This window comes from Numenius arquata, chromosome 8 (genome assembly GCF_964106895.1).
Source record: "Numenius arquata chromosome 8, bNumArq3.hap1.1, whole genome shotgun sequence".
NCBI lineage: Eukaryota > Metazoa > Chordata > Aves > Charadriiformes > Scolopacidae > Numenius > Numenius arquata.
This window is the reverse complement of record NC_133583.1, coordinates 49,313,992-49,341,288: the sequence shown is the minus strand read 5'-3', so window position 1 is coordinate 49,341,288 and position 27,297 is coordinate 49,313,992. Positions and strand designations below refer to the sequence as shown.

The 27,297-nt window shown below is 38.1% G+C and overlaps 1 protein-coding gene across 1 annotated transcript in view; it reads left to right on the top strand.

Annotated features, from left to right (window-relative positions):
- ST6GALNAC3 (ST6 N-acetylgalactosaminide alpha-2,6-sialyltransferase 3) overlaps positions 1–18,779 on the top strand; it is a 73,091-nt gene extending 54,312 nt beyond the window's left edge. Inside the window, exons 2-3 of the mRNA XM_074152189.1 lie at positions 16,927–17,034; positions 18,593–18,779. Of these exons, the coding sequence (XP_074008290.1) occupies positions 16,927–17,034; positions 18,593–18,779 (295 nt within the window). The remainder of the gene's footprint in view (positions 1–16,926; positions 17,035–18,592) is intronic.
- The last annotated feature ends 8,518 nt before the right edge of the window (positions 18,780–27,297 follow it).

The following is a 27,297-nucleotide window of genomic DNA, read 5'->3' as shown; positions in this document are numbered from 1 at the left end:
ACCACACAGCTCGATTCAGGCAGTGTCTGACAGGCTGTAACATCATCTACCACACAGCTGGTCTCAGGTGGAGTCTGACAGGCTGCTGAGCATGAGTGAGGATGGTACATAAGCTCAGCATAGGTTTAACTGAGCTGTATAGACCTACCTTTGTCTACCCGAGTCGCCTTAAAAAGGAGCATGTCAGCAATGTGTATTTCAGTTCATGATTGCAGTGTAAAATGCATTTTTCCCATGGTTAATTTTCACGCATTCATGCAATACAGAATTGCATTTCATGCAATTTATACACTAGTGAAATAAGTTATTAAGAGGAAATTATTTTGCATTTGTTATGCCTTCATCTCAGGCTATCTTCTTAAAGGGAAACTCCAGAAATCTCTAGGAAAGTAAGTTAAAAAAACCCTTTCTGGGAGAAATGAGGTTTTTCTTATGTATTCATTTACTGTGGTATTTGAGGACTGAGTGAGATAATAACTAGTATCATTTCAAACACTGCTCTGTACGAAACACTTCCACTCCAGCTGCTTCTTACAGCCTCTATAAACTCTCTTTAAATGTTATGGAAGCTGTCTAGTCTACATTGTAGTTTGCAAGTTAGAAATGGGCAACTCATTCCACAGTGTGTGAAAACGCATCATTTCAAACTAGTCCTTTGCATGCACTTAAAGAAACCAAATAAAAATACAAAGGTAAAACAAGAGCAAAGCATCACTCAGGGCCCAGAGGAGAAGTGACAGTTCCCTATTTGAAGAGGAGCTCTCTGCTTGTGCTTGTACAAGGAAATGGCAAACTTGAATGATCTCAATTGAAGATGCTCTGTCTTCTTCCTCCACCTGTATTGTTGTTCTCAGGTACTTACAAAAGCTTTTGCTCTTGAACAATTGCTGAAATTTATTGTCTGAGTCATTTTAAGGAATGGCTATCATAAAATAGTTTAATTTATATTCCTTCTCCCCACCAGTAAATTTTTATTTCATACATCCTCTTAGGAACAAATTGAAGGAAAACAAAATCATAATGTCACCACTAAAATCATTCAACATTTACAAAGAGTGATCCTCCAGTATATAAAAGAGAACTCATTTACTTTGTCTTGTAAGCATAAGGAATGCCTGTGATAGATCTAAGTGCAATGTATGTCTATGGTATCAGTAAATTGATTGGCTTAATCTGTGCATATTAATATATATGCAGAGGTAGTGCATAACAAAGTGTGTAATAATGAATACCGAACAATGGAGGACAGTACTACACAGCATAAAGATAAAGGATAATGACATTACTCTAAAATAGCAAAGCCCTGAGCAATGCTAGTAAACCTATGAGGAGACGTAAGATGTCTGCATTGTTTCATATGGTAATAATCTGTGTATCTATGTAGTTTTCATAGTGATAGATAGATATAGACTATTATATGAGCAGTTCAAGAAGAAATTACCTGTTTATATTGAATAATTTCCATATGAATGGTTTAGTGTTGGGGGTTTTCTTGCTTTGCTTTTCTGAGATCTAAAGTTTATTTCTAACACTGGCTTCTTATCACAGGCTGCAGCCATATAGCCTGATCTCATCAGATCTAACAGGTTAAACATAGTTGGATCCAGTCAATACTTAGATGAGCGATTTCCAAAGCAATTCAACAATGCATTAGGAAACTGTTCCGTGTCAGTATTCCTCTCTTGCCAGCATTGAACAAGCATCTCCAGTGCTGCTGGGGAGTTTACTTGATACATGGTTCTTCATCCTCATCCTAAATTGTCCTTTATCATTGCCATGCTGTTAAACACCTTCCACGTTCCCTCACAAGTGGCTGCAATTGTCAGTGTGTACGTAGTCTACCAAGAACCTTTTGGGATGAAAGGTACTACATAAGCAATGGTGCCAGCTCAGATACTGTATTTTATATTAACTTTCTGCAGCCCTGATTTTAGTATATCCCAACAGAATGTTAATTTTTAAGCACCATTTAGATCAGCCTTTGACTGGGGAGTACAAAGCACTGTTTCCTTGTCAAAATTTCTTACACAGAATCAGAAGAAGTGCTGAATACCTGTCAGAAGGGCAAGATAAACCAGCATTTCTATTATCATGTTCTGTGAGATAAAACAGAATGATCATGGCTATTTTTTATTCATTTGTAAGATGTGATTTAGTTGGCTTATTGGACTCAACTGCAAGCTGGACCTGGACATTGCACCTTGAGGTTAACATTTGCTTTTATTCTAAGCCAGTTTATGTGACATTTCTTGATGTGACTGAACATGTAAGGTGAAATCTCACACTTTGTGGACTTCTGTTTCTTCTCAGTTTTGTGTAACAGCTACAGTTCTACCTCTCTTGGAGAAAATGTATGGGAGATCCATACATGAGGACTGAATATTGTAATAGCTAAGAGCTATGATAAAGAGTACCAACTCACTTGTAATTATCAAGCTATAAGATAGCATCAGTGCAAAATGAAACAAGAGGCTATCAAACATATTGCCAGAGGAAAATACAGATTAAATACAAATAAACACAAAATACAAATGAAAGATACGAGTAGGCTTGTATAATGAGAAAGAGGCAGCCCAACAAGCTGAGTAGCTTCTTTACTGTTTAATGCCGTACTCCAAAGACAAATATTACAGCTAATTTTTCAAAGAAGTAAAAGTCATGCTTTTCTTCTATATATTTTCCTGAATAAATAGCAAAACCATGGAACAATTTCCTTAACTGAATGCACGGAACAAGACATGCAGCAAAAAACACTACTCGTGTGATCACAATTGATTTTCCTGCTCTAAGGAAGGAAAACAGTGTGTGGCATAATTATACAGGAACGGTGTATATAATAACAAAATCTCATAGCCATAAAGCTAGAATCTAGGTGTGTCCATTCCCCAGGTTTAGGGTGGGCCCCACATCAGGGGGCCTTATCTCCAAAAGATGCTCTGCCTGTATACAGACAATACACTAGTCTCACAGAGAAATTTGACTTTGGCAGAAGCGGTTCCAGTGACTTTGGTGGAGTTCTGCCTGATCACACCAGAAGTGAGTTCTGCTCACTGCTATTAATTTGAGGATTCAGTCTGTTCACTGTGTCAAAATGCTGACGCAGTTGCTCTGAGAACTTCTAGTGAACATATCTCTTCAGAGCAAACAGTAAAATGAAGTCAGGTGCCAATCATTCATAAATCTCTTGTATTTATATATAAAGCTGGGTAGGAAATCTGATTAAATACCAAAACTATGTATACTTATAGAAGGAACAAAGGAATGAAATCTCTCTTTGTTGATGGGTTTTTTTTTGTTTGGAAAAAGAAATATTCTCATAAATATTCTGGATACTTTGTAATATGCACTTTTGCACTATTTCCTTCCTCTGGTGCTAAATGAGGATGCTCATTTCCAAAACCCCTAAAGCACAGGCAAGTTTGCCTATGACACTTAAATTCAGATTTAGGTAAGAAAGTCCAATTTATACAAGCTTGGAGAGGTTTTGTTAAGACCAAGCATATCTGAATACGCCTGTCTTTGTACCTTTGCAGGATTTCACATTGCCTAAAATAACGTTCGTCATGGTTTTAATTTTTCCTCAGAATGGGTCTCTTTTATGTCTGCTATTTACCATCCTTGCCAGTGTCACTGAGCACAAGAAATAGAGTATCTACAAGATGCAGAAACTGCTTTCTTCCTCGCACTCATGTAATAGGTAATGGATGGTTTTAAGAAAGGATCTTTACTCTGTGCTTTACCTATTCATGTGTGGGATTTTGATTTCATTTGAAATGAAAGGCGTAAACCTTGGGTCTGAAAACTAATAGAATTTCTGCATTTACCTGCTGATCCATAGCCTTTAGGTTAGATTGTGTGTCAGCCAGCAGTCGGCTTGTTGAATGAAGCAATACTTTAAAACCAAAATGAAAAGATTTCTGTTATATGTAGTCTGACAGCAGATATGAAGGCAGATTTCTGGTGGCTTATTATTGGAAATATTTTCCAGTGTGTCTGATAAGCGAGACTGAACAAGCCGTAGGAAGTGGACCTAATCAGATAATGCTGACTTGCAGACCAGAAAAAAGAGAAGAAATGTACTTTGCCTAAGTGCTATGCCTTCTCTTGTCAAAACTGAGGACAAAATGGCTGGTGTAGTGGCAAAAGGCACTGCTGAGATCAGGGAGTAAACCTGCTGGTTTATGAGTATGGCTGTTGATCTAAGCCTATTTACTTGAATATATTCAATGTCTGTATAACGGAAGGTTTATATCTAAGTGCTCAAGTGAGTTGGATCTCTGGAGATGGGGCATGTATACAAAGGACTGGAAGAACATCAAACTAGATCAGCTATTCATTTTTTCAGTAAGTCTAGGTATTTTTTTGGAAGTTCAAAAGAATTTAAGATACAGACTTGTGAGGAGGGTCCCCAGGAAGGATCAAGTGCTATATTCTGCTTAGACTCTCAGTCCGTGCTCATCCTTCATGGAAATATATTTGAACACTGGGGATATTCACAGGATGAGCAAATTCTCGGTACATGATGTTGCAGGATGGAGGACAAAGGAAGGTCTTACAGAAATGCTTAGAATGAGTTCCCAAAGAACTGAAGCAAAAAGATTCCTTCGTGATTTCCATGCTTAGATATGAAGTAGTAGTTACCATAGATTGATATTTAACATAGAAAGATATTTAACACAGCTTCATATTCTTTCATCTCTTCAGATTGCATGTAGATAATAGATTATATCAAGTGCAAACAAAGCCAGTGCTGCATTAATATTGCATGACGAATGTGCATACTTTTATTTGTTGGCCTGGACACTTTTATTTTTGCCTGTTGTTGGAGGATCCTCTTAGTTCTAAGTTTTTTTGAAAACAGCTCAGCTCTTGGCTTTGTACCTTAAATGTCTCTGCTCAGGTGAAAGGGAATTTAATTGCATAAAAACCACTCCACACTGATTTTCCAAGCTACTGTAAGATTAAAGTTTTAAATGGATTGAGTGTCTCTATAAGTATATTCACATTCATACATGTCTGGAGTAAGCATGCCATCTGGGGCTTCTGCTTTATTTTTCTTACCGTATATTTGGAATTCAAAATAAGGTTTATTTTGTGAGGAAAAATCAATAAATCATTTCAGTTGTCCCACACTTTGTATAACTAATTGTAATTAGTATAATGTCTTTGTTGGCAAGGGCTTATCAGGCAAATAGCATGAAGAGGCAAAGAAAAAGCCTCATAAAGAATGATGTTGTTTTGTAAAGCTAATTGTGACGCTATCTCTGGTATTGTGTGTGATTGAACTCCTAATTTTTAATCTGGTATTCCTTCCAGCAATGTAGCTACCAGTGTTACCTGAGGTTCTCTGTAATGTAACTATATAACAGATTTTTGGCAGTTTTAAATATTACAATTTTGTGCTAAAGAGATGTAGTGTTGAGTCACCTACATTGTAACACGTGGGCTGTAGTTTCTACTTGTAATGAATTAGCTTGTTTTAATGTTTGCCATGCAAATCTTATAGATAAGAGTTCAGTTAACTGTGATGTCCTGAATTTTGATGCCCAGGGAGCAGCAACAGCTTCCTCTGAAGCAACTAAAATGATTAAGGGATTGGAACATCTCCCTTATGAGGAAAGGCTGAGAGAGCTGGGACTCTTTAGCCTGGAGAAGAGAAGGCTGAGGGGAGACCTTACCTATGTTTACAAGTACCTAAAGGATGGGTTGAAGGATGATGGAGCTGGACTCTTTTCAGTGGTTTCCAGCGATAGGACGAGGGGCAACGGGCACAAGCTGGAACATAGGAAGTTCCATTTAAATATGAGGAAGAACTTCTTTACAGTGAGGGTGACAGAGCACTGGAACAGGCTGCCCAGGGAGGTCATGGAGTCCCCTTCTCTGGAGATTTTCAAGACCCGCCTTGATGCAGTCCTGAGTAATGTACTCTAGGCAATCCTGCTTTAGCAGGGGAGTTGGACTAGATGATCTCTAGAGGTCCCTTCCAACTCTGACATTCCGTGATTCTGTATGTGGCCTTCTAAAGAGCTCCTTGCCTGCCAAGCTTCGCTGGCAACATATCCAAGACTAGCTGATACTGGGAGTCACTGAAAAGATTATGTCACTAAGAGCAATGTCATATGTGGAGGAGAAATAAAGCAAAGGACCACTGTCCTGCTTCATGAGTGTGTTCTAATAACTTTGGTTCACTGAAAATACCAAATCCCTGAAGCTAACGGAACTCTTCACTGTACTTGGTTACTAGGCATTAGCTTACACTGACAGTGAGCTGGCTAGATGATTAGTCCAATAATTCTTGAGTTTACTGTTCTCAAAAAGCTGGATTGTGAAAGACTTGGAAAATTAACTAATTTGCTACTTCAGTTGATAGCAGGGAAGCCATAAAAATTCTCTTTTAGAGCATTTCACTGTCATTCTAATAAGTATGGAGATTTTTCTCCCCACTTCCATTTGTACAATTACCCTCCTGCAGTCAAATCAATGAATATGGGAAGAAAATAGTCTGAAATTGTCCAGTGTTGAAGGAACCATGCAGTGGGCTAGAAGAGAATCTACTCTGATCCATAGTACTTCTTCCTACGAGCTTCTCTGTAGCAGTCTTCAGCTTTTCTAAGTCGTTTGCTGTATCACACTTTTTTCTAAAGGCTGCCATCTGAGAGAAAAAAAATGCACCATTCTTTGCTGTTCTGCTGAATATGTCTGTCTGCAATCAAGGTGCTGCCTTCAGTGTAAATATTTGTGTCAGTGGCTGCAGGCATCTGGCCTTCAAGAAGACCCTGATGCATAAATGTAGTGTTTCTTGGTGAATGAATGGAAGAGGAAAGACAAAAGCTAATCTTGCATGTGCTGAGGATTTGGGACCCTGTATTTCAGGTGGGAATTCAATTAGACCTCAACCTCTTCTGTCCACAATGTACATCAAAGAGAGTTGCCCATCAGAAAGCCAGCTACTGTGTAAACAGAGCAATGGAGAAGGTCAGGGAAGTTTCAGCAGCTCTGAGGCTGGGATTATTTGCTTCTTTCTAGATAGCTGGACAGAGGTGAATCAATTAAGAAAGCAGTGAAAGACTAGAGACATTTTAATGGAATATAGAGAGTAAGCAAGACCCTAATATTGATACTAAACAGTAATATGATACCTATACATGTCTCTGTGTTTCATTAAGTGGTATATCAAGAAAAGAAAAGGAAAGAGAAATATTTTGTTCCTTTTTTACTTTAAGGAAAAGTTAATCTGGAGAAAGTTCCAGTAGTAAAAGGGAAGGCAACATCTGTGTTAATTAGCAGTTCATCTTCAAAGCTTGACTGATGGGTTACATTATGGCCTCTTGCATTTGAATTAAAATTCAGACCCACACAAGTTCTATTTTTATCTCCTTTTTTCCACATCAGAATAATTTGTCTGGATTTAAGATTTCATTTTTGCTAAAAATGTTGGTGTTCCATTATATAAAATGAACTTTTGGTTTGTGCAAATAGGCAGTGTAAAGAAGAGCACTGTGGCTCTGGATTCAATTTCAGAGAATGTGGCTTTATAACACAATGCTGTATCGTAGGAAGTTTCTATGGAACAGTATTAGAAGGTCTTGCATTTATTTTATTCCATTCTGCCTGCTATATTTGCTGCACAGACTTTTGCATGCATGTTAAATTACTACTTATATACATGCCTTAAATGTAAGGGAGGAAATCTCAGTATGCATCAGTTCCCTGTGAGAACTAGGGATAAGGACATTTATGTTCTCCAAAGAATCTTCTTCTCTTGATTATTTGACAATTAAGCTCTTTGGGTCAAGGACTGTCACATGTGGGTGTATAGTGCCTTGCACAGCAAGGATTTGCAGTGCTACTGTAATGTAAATAATCAGTAAGTAATTTAGCCACAAATTAGGAATTAATTTTAGAATACCTGGAAACACTGTTATGAATACCACAGTTGAAGAGAGACAAGTTGTTGGTAGAGGGATGTGCAGTGATGAAGGTCTTACCTGTGGGGTTTAAGTTCTCTTTTTTTCAGTGAATATTTTCCTTTCAGAAATGAAACTTTCATTAATATTATGACTGTCTCTCCATAAGCTTTTTTTTTGGATAAGCATCCATCATGATGAAAAGCAAAAGTTCTCAGATAAATGTGAAATGTTGGGAGAAAAAAGTAACACTGTCTTCCCTTCCATGTTAACATGAAAGAGGTAGTGATTGAACTAGCACAATGACTGCAGATTGCAAAAAATTTAAAAGGATATCAGCTGAGGTACGTCAGTGTGGCTTCTGCCAGCTGAGTATCTGGTCCAATGTTCTCCCCACTCAAACGAATACAGTCAGGGTACAGTCTCATGCTAGCTGGTCTTTCATTTTCACCATAGCAGTAAAACAAAATACATTTATAAAAGCTTCTGCTTACATCCCAATGTCACAAACATACAATGTGCACCTTTAGAAAGTTGTCTCATATTTTTTGCTTTAAACATAAAAAAAAACCCTCATAAAAAATGTTTATGAAAAATTCAAGCTGCTTTCAGCCAAGGTTAGATGAACTCCCTTCAGTATCTTGTCTTGACAAGGTAAGAGCTAATCAAGAAATTTCTCTGTATTCACCTACAGTATATTTCACTAAAATATGCAGCTAGGAGTAGTAAGTGCCCTTTAATACCAAAAGAAAAGGGTGGGAAAGCCTGCTTAATTAATTCTCTTTGGGGATCCTGGATTAACTGCAGCTCTGTTTAGTTTACATCCTCCCTGGAGAAAAATGTGCAGACCCAAGACAGCAAGTATTGATTTAAATGTAGATGCAGCAAAAAGTCACTGTTGTCTTTTTTTCTTCCACTTGGCACACTTTTGAGTTCTGATTCATTTTCTGTTACAAAAGATGAAAATCTAAATCTTTCTCTACTCCTTTTCATGCTGTGGGGAAACGTTGAACCAGCGCTCTGCAAACTGGATGCAGCTAGTGGTGAAGAGAAGAGCGCATAAAGCTGCCCCCCAAAAAAGGCCCGTGGCACAAGTCATGAAACCTGTGTCAGGGTTTCAGCCATCAATCCCTTTGTCACAGCCATCAAGGATCGCAGTAAATCTTTGACCTAGCACAGGGCAATGGAAAGGGGAGAACGGTGAGATAGGAGTACACCATGGTGCCACAACTAACTTGCAGGCTTGAGTACTGTCCAGGGAAAGGAGATTTGGCATTACCTCCCATTTGCTTCAATCACTGCAAGCGTAAGTAATTGTACTGTGGAGCAAGTGCCATGCTGGCTTAGACCAGAGAGTTTGATTTTCCTGATAAGCTCTGTCATCCTAAGGGTGAAGTGAATTTTACTCAGGTGATTTTTGAAGAGAAAAATGGCTGTGTAAAGACGCCAACAGCTTAGACCTCAAATCTGTGCATGTGAATTTTGTCTCCCTGCGTTCCAAGCATAATTGCATGGCTATAATGGTCCACAGTTCTGTGGATCCTCTTCTGATTTAAACATCCATTTGCTCATCAACGAAATTCAAGTGCAAATGGAGATGTGTGGCACCATACACTTCTCTTTCTGCACAATACACCTCCAGTGGGTCAAGGTTATGGCTAATCATGCATTAACTGCTTGGCTTCAGATATCAGGTGGCAACTGCAGCCAGGACACTTACAAAAGGCATCTTTGTACTAATAACTTGAGCACATGCAGTAACACTGGCTGTGCCTCAGACCACAGTTTATACTCAAGAAAGGGAAATAAAGAATGGTTGATTCAAGGGAAAGCAAAAGAATATGTATTTCTGGAAACAGGGGGACTAGGAAAGAGAGTGGGGAAAAAAAATACTGGGATTGGGATTTACTGTTCTTTAAACAGTTTGCACCAAGAACACAATTTGTTTCTGAAGAGTCAGTGTGAGCTGCAGAAGCCCAACTGCTGTGAAATTTAGCTTGCAACTCTTGTTCTCTGCAGAGGATGCCATTCAACTTGAAAAGATTAGCACAGGTTTTCTTGCATGAGAATGACCTCAGAGTAATACACACACATATATATATATCGGCATAGAAGGTAGAGTTTACAATTATAATTCTTTAGTCTTGTTTCTTTTCTGTATGCTTTGCAGCAAGCTGGACCTCTATGATTACTCTTGATAAACAGGAATTCTCCTTTTCTTCCCTGAGCTCAGCAGCATAAGCACCTGAAGGAGCCCTCTCTGCCTGGATGAAATAACTTCCTTCTCTGGTTGCCTGAGTTCACAGCTGAGCTGAGATGCATCAAAGTCAGGTCAAGGAATCAGAAATAAGGAAACTACAGAAGAGCCTGGGCAGCAGAAGTCAATTTCTTTAGCTGCTTCCCCCCCCTCAACTTTGTTTCAGGTTTCCATCCGTATATTGAATAGAGAAGAGAAAGAGAAGAAAGAAAAAAAATATGTACACACCACAAAGATTGGAACTACATGCATAAATTACATACCCAAGCAGATGCCACATGGATTTCAGTAATTGCAGTAACAGATTCTTCCTTAATTCTAATATTGTTTTTGCCTGTCTTGCCAAAAATTGTAAATAGTAAGTCAAATAGTTGTATTTTTTTTTAATTAGATGCAGTTAAATACAAAGCCATCATTTCTCTGTTCCCTTTTTGTGATCATTCAGAAGTGTCCTTCCTGTCTTTTTTCAAGGCCATTTTGACATAGGATGTATTAATTGTTACATCTCTTTTTAAATCATATTGTAAGGGAGGATTCTCATGGGCTAGTTTGTTACCTAGGAGTAGCCTTTACTGCGGGTTTATAGCAAATTCAACTGAAATGGATACTTGTTCTCTGTGTTCCATTGGTGCAGTATTAATATAGATAGAAAACTATATTTCTGGAGATTAATTGGACAGTGTGCCACCTGAATAAACCTGCAGTTTATTTTCAGTATTCACAGTAAGGATGATCTACCAAGAGTTTGGGCTGGCAGGAGTGCATCACTTCTCCATTCCCAGGTACCTCTTTCGGGGCACAGCCGCTGTCTGAATCTGGAATGTGGTCTGTGCTGTTCATAATGCATTCCACTTGTTCAAGCTTTGCATAAAACCATACATGATGGATAATAAAACATCTGTCCATATATAAATGTTTCACTTTTCAGAATGACCTGAAGCACCATGTGGGCTCTTGAATGTGTGAGACAGTCTGCTCACTGCTCGAGGGGCATGGGTGTTTATTATTAGATGTCCTGTGTCGTTATGGAATGCAAAGAAAGCACGTGCATGCGCACACACACATACAAAAGAATGGATAATTATGATAAACAACTGCCTAACAGGTATCTTTATAATGCAGAAATAGCATCCATTTTTACCAGGTGAAATCAATTCTCTGTGCTTGTGTCTTATTGCTTTTGTGCTATTTTTTTCTGCAGAAAGTATAATGAAATTATTAGCAACAAAGCACCGAGTCTTACAGAAAACAGAATTAAATCTAGTCTAGTGCTAATACTCTTCAGTATTTAGAGTCTTACCCTTCTCCTGTACCAAATGTACTTCCTTTTTCACTCTCAAGGAAACAGTTTTCTGGCATGAGAGTTATCTGTGCTCCTCAAATGAGAGGTGCTAGGAAAATAAGCCTTGCATGCTCTCAGGGGTGGGGGCATTTTCTGTCAGCTCATTCTAACCTGTCATTTACAAGTCTACTTTTGATATGAAGAGGAAGGCATAGACCAAACCTGTGACTTGGGGAATGTGGGCGTTTAATTTGGCAAAGATGAAGAGTTGTTTAGCAGCTATACTCAGAGATGCTTCCTCAGAAAAAAAAAAAAAAAAAGAGAAATCTTAGTCAACATAAGTACAATGGCAGCATTAATTTGCTTAGTATAGAATTAAGTCATGGATCACCAGTTTGTGCAATTTTTGTATTTTCAGTTGTAAGGAAACACACCGCTATTCAGCGATGCAAAAACCTACAGTAACGCAGGGAGAAAAAGGGCTGGTTGTCTTCCAGAAGGGACTGCAGAGGGTACATGTCCTTTCTACCCCCATTCCCAAGGGTCAGTCACAGACGAGGCTGATATGGGGCGAGTGGTAGAGGGACAGGCAAAACCAGAGTATACTGAGCCCCTCCCAGAAGATTAACAGTATCTTGATGCTCTGCAGATACAAGTACCAGAGACATGTCCACCTGAACACAGTCTAAGGTAATCTTGACACAGTTCTTGAAAATACTTCTATTTATTTTGAATCATTTTTACAAATCTTTTAGCATGTTAGAAGGCCGCTTCATTATGAAGCCTCCACTCTGTGGATTGCAGGTCTCTTAGTTTCTTTAGACCAATACCCTTCTTTGTACTTATTTATTAATCAAGGGGCCTGACAAGCTGCTCCAAATAAAGCTGCTGATGATTCAGTAGTTTGGTAGGAGGGTCATCCGAGGATTAGAGTCCATAAACAGCCTTTACAAAAAGATAAATTTTTTTGTCAATTAGTTGGCCTGGAGAATCTTGTCATTTCAATCTGTCGTTGTTGAATATTATTTTACTGCAATATTTTGAAATAAAGCAAAAAAGGAAAAGTGTCTAGTTAATGCTTTTGGCAAGCTCTCTGTTACTTAATAGCTTCTTGAAGTCCTAAATTTCTTCATTTTTCATCTTAATTAGTACTCTTAATTGACCTTCTGTGCTCTTTAATTTCTCCCAGCAAAGAATTAAAAAATAGGCTTCTAAATTCTTTTCTGCAATCAGATTGACATGAAATTGCTTGTCTACAGACCATCTCTGCCTTAACAAACTTTTTTTCATTTTTATTTTTTTACCACTGAAGTCCCCACTGGAAATTACAGTTCATTGAACCATACAGCTAGAATTGATTCTGCACATAAAAAATCCTGGAACAATTGAACAAAGAAAAGAACTTCCTGGAATTCTATGGTAAAATCAGAACTCAAGTGACAACAAAACTTTTACCCAATTTAGACTCACCTGCCCTCGATCATTAAGAAAATATTTGATGTTCCTCCATTTTCTCCTGATGAGAGAAGGAACTAGTTTTTCCTTCATTTAGCCTACATCAAAGCATGGTTATAGATGTCAAAGAAAATGAATTTCAGTCACCAACATTTTTATGGGGCACTCTCTCTTCCATCTTCTTTATATCAATTTCTTATGCTTTTTGTAGAATATTGGAAAGCTAAGGCCAAAGAACCCTGTCTAATTGCTTTTACTTTTAATTAATTTTTAATTAAAGCTTTATGTATCACACATTAAAATTCTAGCAATCCTAAACATGATTTTTACCATTACCTCCTAAAATATAGACGGCAAGTCTCCTTTTTAAGGTATTGTGAGAAATTATAGTCAGTTCTTTCTAAGGGAGTTTATGGAAAGCATTACTAAAAATGCAAATTCTATGTTTTGAGACTTGAAACTACTAATCCTGGAGCTTACTTTTATATTCTGAGATGAAATAATGACATCTTAAGCACTTAAACCTTCACTATGAGCAAGATAGGCAAGTACATATTTTGTTTCAAGCATCTTAATTAAGTGGGTTCCATTGGTATTTTCATGTGTTTAATGTTAAGCATATGCCTATGTACTTTCTGACATGCTGGATGGTATTTAACAGAATGAATTACATCCCAATAACTAACATTTCTTTAAGAATCCTAATAATGTAGGAAGTATGCAAAATAAGCTTTCATTTTCAAGATAAACAGACAAAGTAACTTTTTGTGAGCATTGCCTTTTTATTGCTGCATCCAGCTGTAAATCATGCCTTGAAAGCAAAACCGTCTTCTTTTTAAATGCATTTTTTGAAAAATAGTGCATTATTTTCTCCTGAGCTGTTGAGATAATTTCCTGCCTAGATATGGTGCCCCATTAATTTTACAGTATAAGAAAAAGTCACTGTGAGCCATAGGGAACAATTTTGGATTTGCTGCACACACATATATCACAGTAGATTTGCCTATAGTAGTTCTGCTGCTGATGTTTAACAAACTCCTGTTTTCCCTATTTTGGGCTTAATGTCCTCCTTCCCTCAGATTTGTGCAGAAACGTACCCTTATGTTACACATAAATGGAGAATTCTTTTCATTGTGTAAAATTTGAAATTTGAGTGCAATTACAAGAGGAACTCTTTCTAATGAGTCTCAAAAAGCCCCGGCCGAAAAACATGTAAAACTCTCCTGTAGAGAAAGAAATTGAGTGCACGGTGTTAAGCATAATAGCAAGGGCTGAGACATTGCTTTGCACTACAGTTTTATGGGATGATATTTTAAAAGGTATTCAGAGATTTATGACTTTTTAGGGACAGCTAAAATTGTTTTCACATTTCTAATATTGCATTCATTAGAATGTTGAAAGTATGTTTACGGTATCAGAATGAATTCTAAGGTGTTACCAAATCATCCGGAATCCCCACTGCTTAAGTATATTCCCTTGTATCCCTATGTATCTTCAGAGGAAAAAATGAGAGGAATGTAAGTGCTTTGTTTTAAAGTATATAGTATAATCTGTATTCTGTCATGTACTTCATCTCCCAGGGAAGGTATCTGGGAACTCACTCTGCTGTTTTTATTTATCCTGCCAGTGTAGTATATAGATGAGAGGACTAAGGTCCAATGGTGTTAAAACAAGACATGAAATATTGATTAATTCTTTTTTTAAAATTCCTTTTTCCTCCTGAGTATAGCAAATTTCAGATGCTACTGTCAATATAGTACTCTCCAATAAACCTTCATTATTGGAAGGGCCCTGATCTTCATAGTGTTCTTATAAATGGTTATTATGATTCTAAATGGCTTTAAAAGCTCAAGGCTAGTGTTCTTCTGGTACAAGAGCGGAAAGCAAGTTAGAAGCAAAGCAGCTTTTTATCATGGCAGAATGTTACTCTGAAATAACATAAATCAGATTGGGAATTCTCTTTGCAAGACAGCAGCAGAACATTCTCTTTGAAGAAATGAAGATCCTAATGGGACAGATAAACAGATGTACAGTTTCATGGCTATAAAGGTGTCAAGTAAAGAAGCACAATTATAGTTGGTGTCCACCTAATGAAATGCAGGTATTTGACACCCTTGTTCCTCCTTGTCATTCTTCGGTGCTAAGTTAACCCTTTCCTTATTGTTTCCAGAATGGTCCTTTACAAATGTAGCTAAACAGATACTTATGAATTATCCTAAGGATAAGGACGTTTCAGGAAAGGTAGGGATAGAAGTTCACACCAGCTGACCCATGAAGGATGATAGACACAGGCAAGGAAGAGAAGATGTAGTCCAAACTACTTTGAGTGTTCTTGAGCACAATAAAACTCTCAGGAAGTTGAGGTAATTGTTTTTCGCTAAAAAAAATAAGATTTCTTTAAACTGGAGTGTACTGGAGTTTCTTTAGGAATGTAAAGCTCTTGGGGCTTTTCTACTATCCATAATAAAAGGTATTCATCAGGGAAGGAATTTGAATCTCAGTCCTGTATGTGTCAGGTAAATGTCATTATAAGGGTTGTACAACTACTTTATCACCTATCATCTTAATTAATATTTAGTCAAACTTTGACAAGAAAGAGCAAGGAATTAACACCGAGTCTGAGCCAAAGCCACTGATTGGCAGATCTACCAGGGAGGCAGGAGACCATAGTATGTTCTTACTCTGAACCAGGAAGAAACACCTGATGTTGATTCTTCTGTCTCACGGGAAAGTTGGGTTTTATAGGCTGGATAAGTTGATATATGGTATTTTTTTTCCACATGAAAGCTTTATTCTTACTCTAGGATGAAAATATTTTCAGAAGATTTTGTTGATGGGGATAACTGATTTGCACATAGGCCTACTTCTGAGTTCTTTTGTAGCAAAACTTAATTGTGTGCAAACCTTAGGCTGCTTTAACTTATGATGGAGAACAGACTGTTCCCTGCTGTACCCAAAAGCTAAGAGCTAGTAGATGTGGCGTAAAGCTAAATTATCCCCTGCTCTCACTCACACCCAACTCTCTCAAACTGAGCCAAAAAAAATATATTTTGTGATATATTTCTTTGGAAATTGGACAAATTATTTATAATTTTAAGGTAATTATTTTCATTTATTTCAGTCAAATTGAAAGCTATACATGCACAAAGCTGGACTTAACCAATGTGTAAGCAGTGAGGACTAAGTGTGTTCTTATTACTTACAAGGTTTTAAAACAGTAAGTCTCGCTTGCCCATGTGATATGGGTAGCTCTGTTGACTCCCAGTACCCAACTGGTAACACTTGCATGAGTAGAGTGAACAGCATCTGGTCTGCAATTAACAATGCATACGTTTGCTCACGTAGCCGATGTGTGAGACAAATCCTTACACGTGTCATTTGTTCTCACTCATGCAGGTAATACTTTTTGACTGATTTAATGCAACTACTTATTTGAGCAAAGGCTATCAATCTGGTCACTGTCCTCTTGTGTTTTTATCTCTGCTATGTTATGTGAAAGAATGATAAAACAAACTTTTGTAAAGGGATATACACAAAATTTTGTTTTTCAAAGCCTTGTATTAGATGGTTTTCTACCAAAATGTCCTCAAAAGTTTCATTACTGTGTGAATTTTCAAGCTGAGGATAGCCCGCTGCAGATTAAGATTTTGCTTGTGGAAGAGGATGGTACATACTCACATGCACAGAGCACAAACTCTGCCAGTAGTCTGCTTTTTGGTGAACTTTGTCCCATTTTACAAACTCTACTAATTGCTGTCTTTCAGATGTAAAAATAATTTTCTGTCTTATAGGAAATGCAGAGACTTCAGATATTTAACGTGGTATTTTTTCTGTGGACAATAGCTTGAGGCCCCAAGCTGGCAAGAATGAGAGCATATCTATAAATAATTCAAAATAATTGTGTGGTTTTGACAGATTGTCAAGTTGCTTAATGCTTTTTGTCCCAGGTAATAGATTATATTTCTTTGATAAAGTGTTGATAATTTCTCATTGCAATTTGTTTTGTGTATGTTCTATTTTTACAGAGTCCAGTCAGGTTCATATCTCAGTACGGGTTGGTTTACCTTAATTTTGGCTATGGATGCCTGCTATGGAATTCATGTCTACGGGATGATAAATGACACTTACTGCAAGTAAGATCACAGGAAATTATTTTCATGCATCTGCAATTCTGATGTCTTGTCAAAATTTCACAATTGATTTTAATATCATAAATCCAAAAAAATGGATCAGGCAGTCATTTCCCAGTGTTTTGTATTGTTGTGACACTATTGTCAGCATATTTAGTCCTGATATGGCATTTGCTGTTGATAAAATAAAAACATTTACAAAATCTTACATCAGATGTCATAAGGAACTGTTTTTAATCAAAGATCTTTTGCAGTTTCTGAATTAGCTGGAAACAAAGTATGTTCATACTCTTCTGACAAAATATACTTCTACTGCTAAAACAAATCTATAGAGGAAATACTAATACATTAGTTCTCTGAATACCAAAGTGAAAGAAACTGATTAGCCCAGGATTGTTACCTGAAATTACATTTCACCACCATTGAGCAACCTACTTTAACTTTCTAGGTTATATATGGCTTGTTTTGAGTAGTGGGGGGTTTCTAATTAGATAATAAAACAAGTTCTGCAAGCCTTATCACAGTAAACTGACATAAATTCCAACCAACTACTGTTAGTGACCTTACAGTGACAATGGATTAATCCTATTGTCAGAAGTAACACAATTTTTAAAAGTCCAAGTTAAATGCTTTAATCTCCAGTATATGGTAGCAAAATATAAAATGAAATTAATCATCAGGGAATGTCATAAGCAATGTATGGTACTAGTACAAATCTATTCTTCTGTACCTGGGCTAGTTCAAGTGTTGCATGTAACCAGTCCAGGGGGTCCTCAGCTCCTAGAGTAAAGTCTTTGTGCAGACCCTCACTCCACATTCTGTGTTACTCCAGTGTGGGACTCATTCCTGGCAGACCCTAAAAAAAAAAGTATTTGAGTCACAGCTGTTTAATTAGGGTATCTTAACATTAAAGACTGACTTTTTAGAACTTGCAGATCTCACTGATTGAGAGAGTCATCCAGATGGAACGAACATATGTTGTTCTTTGTTTATGAAAACACAGTAGATGCCCTGAGACGAGGGGTGACAGGACTAAAGTTGTCCTCACAGAGTTCAGCGAAGCTGGTACTGCATAGCCCTGATGTAAAACCAGTTAACAGCATGATAGCACTTCAGTCTATTGGCACCAGAGAAGGATGAGTTTCCTTAAAGCTGCAATTCTGGCTGTGGTACCTACTTATAATGTGTATTTTTCTTATAACTGCTTATTCAGCCAGTTCAAGAACTAATTTCAAGTGTTGGGACTATCCAATGAGGAGACTTTGCTTAGGGATGGAGCCTTAGGGACTGAGTTCTCCCAGGTTAAACAGAATGTGCAGTACCCGTAAGAACTGGGCCATCAGCTTCTGACTGACTGATAAGATCAGTGTATTTTGAGAGATACATGTAGCTTCATTTTCCATAGGAAAATTCATACAAATCATGCTGTAATGAAAGCCCTTATACAATTTAGCAAAGGAGCTCAGGTGCTGACACGTGGAAAGGATTTCAGTGAATTCAGATGCAGTATATATTAATGTTTTTTTGGAAATAATACTTAAGTGTATCTTTTTTTCCCTAGGTCGGAAGGCTTTCGTAAGGTCCCCTACCACTATTATGAGCCAGGAAGAGACGAGTGCGAGGAATACTTTCTGCATGAAAATGCTCCATATGGAGGCCATAGGTTTATCACGGAAAAGAAAGTATTTGCTAAATGGGCAAAGAAGCACACAATAATATTTACACACCCCAACTGGACAGTGTCTTGATACTGGTTTTCTTAACTCTCTCTTAACAGCATATTACAAAAATGTCTCAGTTTACAATAATTTTGCTTACATCTGGCTGGCCTTTCTCAGCCTAGGTAACACTAAACTGAAAACTAAAAGACAAAGAGGGTGATGGTTCAGCTGTTAAGCAAAATTAATCAATCTCTGGAAGGCAGACACATTGTTTGTTATTTCTTAGGGTTTTACTCCACACAATGCACTTTATACTTAAACTGGATTTTACTTCAAGGCAGTAGCAGTTAAAGGCAGATGAGATTTCCTGTATATACAGGTGCACACAGAGAACATGGTGGTCCTTTAAAACTTGTCCATCACCTTAGTTAATTAAAATTAGTATTTGCAGCTCATTTGCAGTACTGCAGCACTAGTTCCATTTATGGTATTAGTAGAAATTTTCCACAAAAGAAATATGAGGGAAAATACAGACCTCCAAGGTCTATGAGTGAGTAAATTTTAAGAAATACCTGCACACATTGCCATAGTTGACCACTTGCATATATGGTAAAATTAGAGATGAGCTGCACATGGTTCTTGAACTGCACACAGCTCTCACATGAGAATATACTATTTACTCAAGACTCCTGATTAATTCATAACTTCTGAAATGCAGCTTCTTTCCACCCTGGTCAGGTTGCACCATCTTCTATGGTGTGTTCTGTAATTTTTGAGGCTGTTGTCCCACAGTTTAGCTCCAGCAGCATGGCACGTAGCAAAGACAGTATTTTGCAGCCCGTGATGAACCTTTGGCTGTAGTACCAAGTCTGCTGTCAGTACGTGAGCTGGTGAGTGTAAAGCTGTCTCATGAACATCTCCATTTGCTCCAGTTGTGCCTTCGAGTTGCTCCAACATCCAAATACCAGTATTTTGACAGTATTTCCCATGCAGCCATCATAATTCATTTTAAATCTCCAGTTTCTCCATCTTTGAAAATGGGAATAGTATCTGTCTACCTCACAAGGGAGTTGTGAGGATTAATTTAAGTCCATAAAACACTTCCCTGATGAAGAATGCTACACAGCATTTATTCTTAACACAAAAATAATGGTACCTGTCATTTATTCTTGTCTGTTGGGTATTCGAAGAAAGTGACAGCATATCTGGATCTGATGGAGAATTGTTCTGTTCATCCACTTTCCTACTGAGGATAATTTGTAATACTGCGTTCTCTCAGCTCGCATTGCTTCAGATGGAGTTGAAAGAACTCACCACCTTGCAGTATTATCTGCACATCAAGAGGCAGTTCAGGAATTTTAAAATATACTCATCTCTAGTTGAAATATATGTTTCCAAGCTTATTCTTATGGAAAGTTTTCAACCGCATCAGACTCATTTGTAGTATGACCATAATTCAACTACACATGTGAGTTTTATTTAAACTGTATTTAAATCAATGCTTTAAGTTTAGAATATGTCCTATGAATATTTTAACATCTGGAATGTCAGATTTAACACTGTAATAGCCAATACTGTGAACACTTGAAAGAATTATGTGTGGAACATGACACACAGGGTTTACTCACACTACTTAAACATTAACCAACAGGAAACTTTGTATGCTTTTGTAAATCATGAAAAGGGGAAAGTAAACAGCTATTTTTACATGTAAGTATTTGTATACTGACTCTTTCCTATTGTATATTTGTATATATAAATCTATATTTTATATGTTCATGGCATATATATTCTCTCATCAGCTGCAACTCTTAGGATGGGGAGGAAATCTCTTAACCAGTGTTCCTCCTCCTGATCATTGGTTTCTTGTTCCTGTTGGTAGGTGATGCCAGGGTATCATCTCTCTTACCCCTTCTATTTTCAACAATAAATGCAGCTTTCTGATTTAATTTTTAATATAGCTCAGCTTTCACTGCTTACTTTAGTGCTGTAAATGTTCATGCTGGTTGTCAGACGAAGGCTGGGGCCATGCTTATGATCCTGGATAAACATCTATATTCAAATACAGGCTCTTGCGTGACTTGATGTCTCACTTTCCTGTTTGGAAAAGGAGAACAATAATATTTCCCTACTCCTTGTCTTGACTGACTTTCTTATAAGCTCTTGAGACAGATAGTCTCATTTGCAATGTATTTGTATAATGCCTTGCAGAAGAGGTGCCCAAAGTGTCTGAAGGCTACAGGCAATGCTATAATATAAAAATAATTTAAAGTGGCTGCTTCTTGTCCCTGGACTTTAAAAGCAATTGTAGGCTAATATAGCATGGGATGAAATCAAGAGGGGGAAGGGTCATGGATGGATGAAGAGTTGTAGTAGCAAAAGACAGTGAGCTAGATTTATTGCCATATGCATATGCAACTTTCCAGTTCAGATGGATGGCTGGATAGATGGAAAGCTAATTAAAAATTTGTAATGTGGGATTTGAAGAACATAGGACACACAGAACTAGGGAGAATGCTCCACACGTATCATACAGGGAAGCCTGGAAAAACCTGTATTGGACAGGACAACAAGGACAACATGAGGCAAATTGAGCTTATATTTAGAAGGCCTTTGTGTTAATAAAAAGTAACTATGCAAGTGAGGTTGGGCTGGACAGACTTACATGAAGTGTGTCCTCACGAAGCATAGTCTTTTCTCTCCAACCAGAACACCATAAGGATTCCGCCTGAGTTGTGTTCACATCCAAGGCAGTTTTTAAGCCTGAGAAAGTTTTTAAGATAGTTAAGACTTGCCAAATTGCCATAAATCTGTTGTAGAATGTGTGCTTCATAGTGAAGCTCTTTGTAGAGAGCTTGCATGCTGTATGAAACAATATCTCATGTCAAGGCTAGCTAAGAAAAACACAGCTCTAGGAACAGCTAAATGTACAGCAAAATTGAGAACATCATTAGCGTGCAGTTGTCACAGAGCAAAGTAAAAGTGTTGCTCTCTGCTTGGATTTGCAGTAAGAGCAGATCCACTTTTAGAAACATTGCAACAGGCTTCATTCACACTAGAGTAAATGAACATCAGCTCCCTTATTTAAATGTGCCTGTCTTGAGCATAAACTAAACACCTCTTTGCATGATTTTTATTATATGAGTAAGAAACTGTGACCGCTGTATAAAAGATGATTCTACAAAGAAATGAATTCATCAAAAACTTTTAAAACTCAGCACTGTGGTACTGAAGAAAGAATCTCAGTACTTGGCTGTGTAGCAAGAGACCTTGATGAGTCACCTTCTGAGAGCAGTTAAGACATCAGCTGAGAATCATTTATTAATTCTTTAAAATAAAGCCTACTACAGTTTACCTGAATGTTATCAGATCCTAATTGCTTATTCATTCCAGCAGTCCTATTTTAATCAACTGCTCATGTGTATAAAACAAGCAGGGAGTTTACCTGAGGTTTTCAAAATAGATCTTCACATTGCTGCTAATAGAGGAATACTCACAAATAATTTGGCATTTTTTTTGCCATCAGTCAGCTAAGTAGTCACCGAATGTTTTCTTTTATAATTTAGTTACTTTTCTAAAATACACTTTTTGAAGGGGAAAAAAAAAAGGCATTTAATGTTTGGCTTGCTGTAGCCTTGGTTTTAATGAATGTATAAATTTTAATATGTTTTATGTTGCATTACCTTTTGATTTAATTTTTTTTCAAAGGAGCAGAAATTTTCATAGGGAAAAAAAAGATCTTTTTGACTGGCAAATTACTAATTCAGAGGCAATTAACTGAATAACATAAAGAAACTGGGTTTTGTTTTTCCAAACAAAGCAGAAATGATCCCAACCTTCTAATCCCCGCTAGATGTCCAGATCACATCCCTCTGCTTATACGAAGGCCTCTTCACAGAAAGGAAAAAAAAAGTAGTCTACGTATCCAGCCAAATTCCCTTTCCATCTGGGCTGGGAGGCTCCATCTGCAGACTGCTTCTATCAGTTACATCAGTAAGTAGGAAGGACTAAGGAAGAGTTCTACTTAGGAGCAGATGGTGTTCCAACTTCTATAAAACGCCCCTAAAGTGCTTTAGGAGAGGAGTACCGATTGATGTCTCCTGGAAATACTTTTTCAAACTATTCTGTTCCTTCAAACGTCTTTAGCTCCTGTGTAGAGCTATTGTCCTACTCTCCCAGTAGGAATTGCCAGCAATGAGAAAACGTGCCCTTTACAGGAAAAAGTAGGGGCAAATTCTGTGTTGTTAAAGATTTCTATATAAGCAACACCAGGGATGAAGAAGTCAGCCTGACACAGCTTACCTGAAGACTCACTGATTTAGGAATCTCTGAGGACTCAATTCAAAACTGATGGAAATCACTTTGGCAGGTTCTTGAATACAGCACCCATCCCAGTAAAGCCTTTGCACTCCTGGGTACTAAGGTAAGCAGTGTTTTGTCTGAGGTCCCATGTGCGCATAATGCATTGCATACCTAACACAGAGGAGCCCATCCAACACTTGGAGGTTGGTCTTTAGTCACCTGCTTGTGGGCTGAACAAAAGTAGGACCTCGTACACACAAAGATAGCTGGCAGAAGAGCACAGGTGCTCAACCAGGGGACGTGTCTAGGTAAGTAAGAATTAAATTCACTCATGAATTATAACTGTATGGTGCCCTTAGTAAGTAGAAAATCAGAAGCACTTTAGATACTGATGCTTATATTTTGCTGACATTTTTTTTTCTGCATATATCTCAGAAATAGCGCATGTCTTTAGTTGTGCTTGAGCAAGTCTGGGGTTTGTTTATGATGAACCTTTGGGTACCCACAACAGTGAAACTTTGTTAGTGCCAAAGGATGATACAGGAGCTGTCTGTGGGCACTGTGATGTACTGTGTACAACAGGGAGTTGTGGATTTACTAAAAAAGGCCTAGTCTTCCTCGGTAGCTCTTTTGAGGAGAAAGTGTTTCATTTTCAGCAGATGTGTCTCATTCTGTTCCTTTTTTCCTGAGAGGAATATGAAGGCAGAGGAATGTGATTTAACCATGGGGTAGTGAAGAATGATGCGGTAAATAGCCAACAAACAGATTCATATAAGTTTTTCTGGCTATTGCTGTGATGTATAGCTAACGACACAAAGAAAAGCAAGATTTTTGTAAACCCTGTTTTGCATAATCTACAGAAGTCTCACGTGACTGTTCTGGACTGGAGTCTTCCAGGCAAACCCTTCAGAAAGGGGCTGAAGGAGAAAGAGAGGGTCTCTGCCCATTGAAAGACGGGGCTTCTGCAGAAGCCATAGTAATCTGTATGGCATCCCTGGGCCTGGTCCCCAGCTTTCATAGGCTCCCCACTCAGCCGAAGCTCTGGGCCCTTTCCAGCCCCACTGGATGAAGTATGTTCTCCAGATGACTTAGGCAGCCTGTGGTGTGCACAAAGTCTGCCCCGTCCTCCCCTTCTGTGGGGCCAGGGGAGCGGTGATGGTGACTTGGGGGCGAGGAGAGACAGATGTCAGAGCAGGGATGCTCCCTCGAGTCAGCAGCACAATCTTGCCCGGGGCACAGTCTCACCTCAGGTGCTGAACTCAGTTTCTTTGAATGCAGTGGGAAAGATATCACTGGGTTTTGTTATTGTTTGTAAGATCAACTCACAAAAAGTCACCATTTTATGGGTGTCTTAAACAGCTGATTCTGTGTCTTTTTTGCATTGCTTGCTGTTATTTCTTGGAATTCCTCAAGATATGCAGCTGTCAGCGTCTGCCACTGCTGTTCTGATTTACTGGCCATAAAGAGACTGTAAACTTGAACTAATGCATGTTCTTACCATGTATTATGCATGATAGCATGTTACACATTTTATTCTCGCACTATAATAAATAATGTAAGTTGTGTGCAAACTTAGTTTAAGCAGAAAAAGTAGTGCTTTTCCTTTCTCTCATATCACATGTTCCTCAGAGCACTTTGCTGGAGCTCTGTAAGTTAGCAGCTTACAGCAGCAGCTGTTAGCAGCTGGCAGCAAGGAAATTGTTGAAAACAGTCAGGAAATATTTGCTAAATTTGACATTTTTCACTGGAATATCCGAAATAGTTAAACTTGCTTTTGTGAACCTTCTCTACTGCTCACAGTCACAATTCTGTATTTTAAGGAAATCTCACATCTCAGTGTAACATCAGGAATGACTTTATCAACAGAGATAGTGTCAAGATGTTGGTGGGGCAAATTTTTGACGTTTTTGACATTTGTGGGAGTATCTTTTTAATGGGAATTGCACATGTAGAAGATTGGCTAGGATGCCTGTATTTTTTTCACATTGTTGCTGCTGAAAATAGTATTTCTGAGGACGGCTGGAGAAAAAAAAAAAAATGTGTGCTTGCTGCTCTTTCGGCTGCTCATCTGTCCTCTCCTCATACAGACAGACGCACACACATCTGCAAACACAGAGTCTATAGGAAAAGTCTTTTTTTTTCCAGATAGTGGCAAGCAGGAACAAATAAGACTAATCTCTTACATGGTACATATAGGTTATAGTACTTGTTGATTCATGTTTATTCTCTGTATTTCCAAAGCCTATGCCTACATAAGCGAGGAATTAGCTCAGCTGGATCACATCTGTAGCCTGAAACTGGTGGTGCTGGGGACCTGATCTCTACACTCTGCACAGTCTCTAGTTTGCTCCCACGGGCTGAATGCCACTAGTGACTGGAGCACATCTTTTAGTTTCATCCAAAAGGAATCTAGTTCACATCCTCAGGACTGCTCCATCACGCAAACTAAAGCTTTTTAAGTCAGGCTGCTACACTGGACTGCCCCACAGGAAAGTAAAATTCCTGTTAGCCCATCTTTTGGCTAAATAGAAGCCCTTTGTTTTTTCTTTTTCTCCCCCCAGGCTTTGCATGGGTTTGTGGGGTTTTTTTGCATAGGTATTTTTCTTTCAAATCTGAGATCTGATTCCTCCTGTCAGATCAGGGGAATCAAGGGCTCCTGACTTCTCCTAAGATTAGCCTCCAAATGTGCTCCCTAAACCAGGAATGTGGCATAGGACAGAGTAATCCGGTATGGGTACAGCATGGGAAGTACTGAGTCTGATGAAGAGTTAACTGTGATTCCACTTGTGGATATGATTTTTATCATGAACATGCTGGATGCTTGCTAATGCATACATTGTTTTTATATACTGCATCACACATAAAAATTCCCTTCATCATTTTCCCAGGGTATTTTTGTTCTTGTGGCCTTCCAGTTGTATCTGTATATGTGTGCATATGTGCATGTATATACAGTGTACAAGCATTCTGCTCTTAGACAGTGGCTGCTATATGCTGCTAACATAAACTTACTTAGAAAGTTCATACTATGCTATTTATTTCATGTATTCTTTGGTTTCCTTGTAATGCTGACAACTGTATTCATAGTAGGTATCACTGTAGACTTAGAAAACTTTCATACTATTTATACTTATTTTAGATGTTCTGCTGTGTGTTTTCTTGCTATATGCTACTTAGGTTTTGCTCCCATTTGGACAATGTGCTTCTGTGTACTTGCAAAATTGTGCCTGGGTTATTTTAAAAAATGAATAAATGTATACAATTTTCCAGTTGTCTGACATAATTTATACATGATTGTGTGCTAAACAGTTTTATTCTTGTTTATGTATATGCCACTATAATAATACCTGACAGTTCACTGTACTCAAAGAGACAAAGATCTCTTCTAGAAACACGAACCATGCCTAAAGTATTTCTTAATTGACTTTAAAGACATTTTAAGGCGTCTGTCCTAAACAAATCCAGTAATGCTGGGTAAACTCAGCCACAAAACCTACACTTATAAGAACTCATGTTTTTATTTCTGTGTTAAAGCACACGTGTGCACACATGCACATAGGAATCGAGATTTGTTGGAAATGTACATTGGATCATATCCATAAAAGGTACAACCTTCAAGCGCTCTCTTGGAGCACAGCACTCTCAGAAGTCAAGTCACTGAAGCCCCCGGGAGTGGACATTCAGCACATGCTTGAGAGAGCTGTGTAAGACTGAAGGGCTGTGGGAGAGATCACATCTCATGGGAAGGTGTGAACCTCTGCCTGCAGCTGCCATGTTGACAAGAATATAAGGAGGACCTACATAACTTCTCTTCCATCATGCAGTGGACCCCATGGTGCTAAGAGAGGAAAGAACTAGAACTCCTCTAACTAGCCTCTAATTTTCCTGTTTTATTGCCCAGCTAAGAATATGATTAAAAAGCAACATACTTCAATGTGTAAATTTTAACTAGTCTCTATGTGCTGAATTAAACACATATAGACTAACCAGGTTTCTGAAAAGACTGGAGATTCCAGGTGTGTTTCTTAGCACTGGCATATATAATGCAGCAACTGTTACCATCTAATTTTGGGCCAGAGTCTGGTACTCATGGCACAGAGATTTGTTTCCTTTACAAACTGGGATGTTTTGTCAGCCAGTGCAATGAGGGGAAGGAAAAAGAGAATTTCTGTGATAAGACTAAAACTAAGTAAAGAGAAGAAATGCCATTCACATGCTCAGCTTTGAGGGTCCTTCAAATTTGATATGCTGCCAAGGGGCTTGTTAATAATTTGTGTGTTATTTTTCAGACATACTCTCTGAA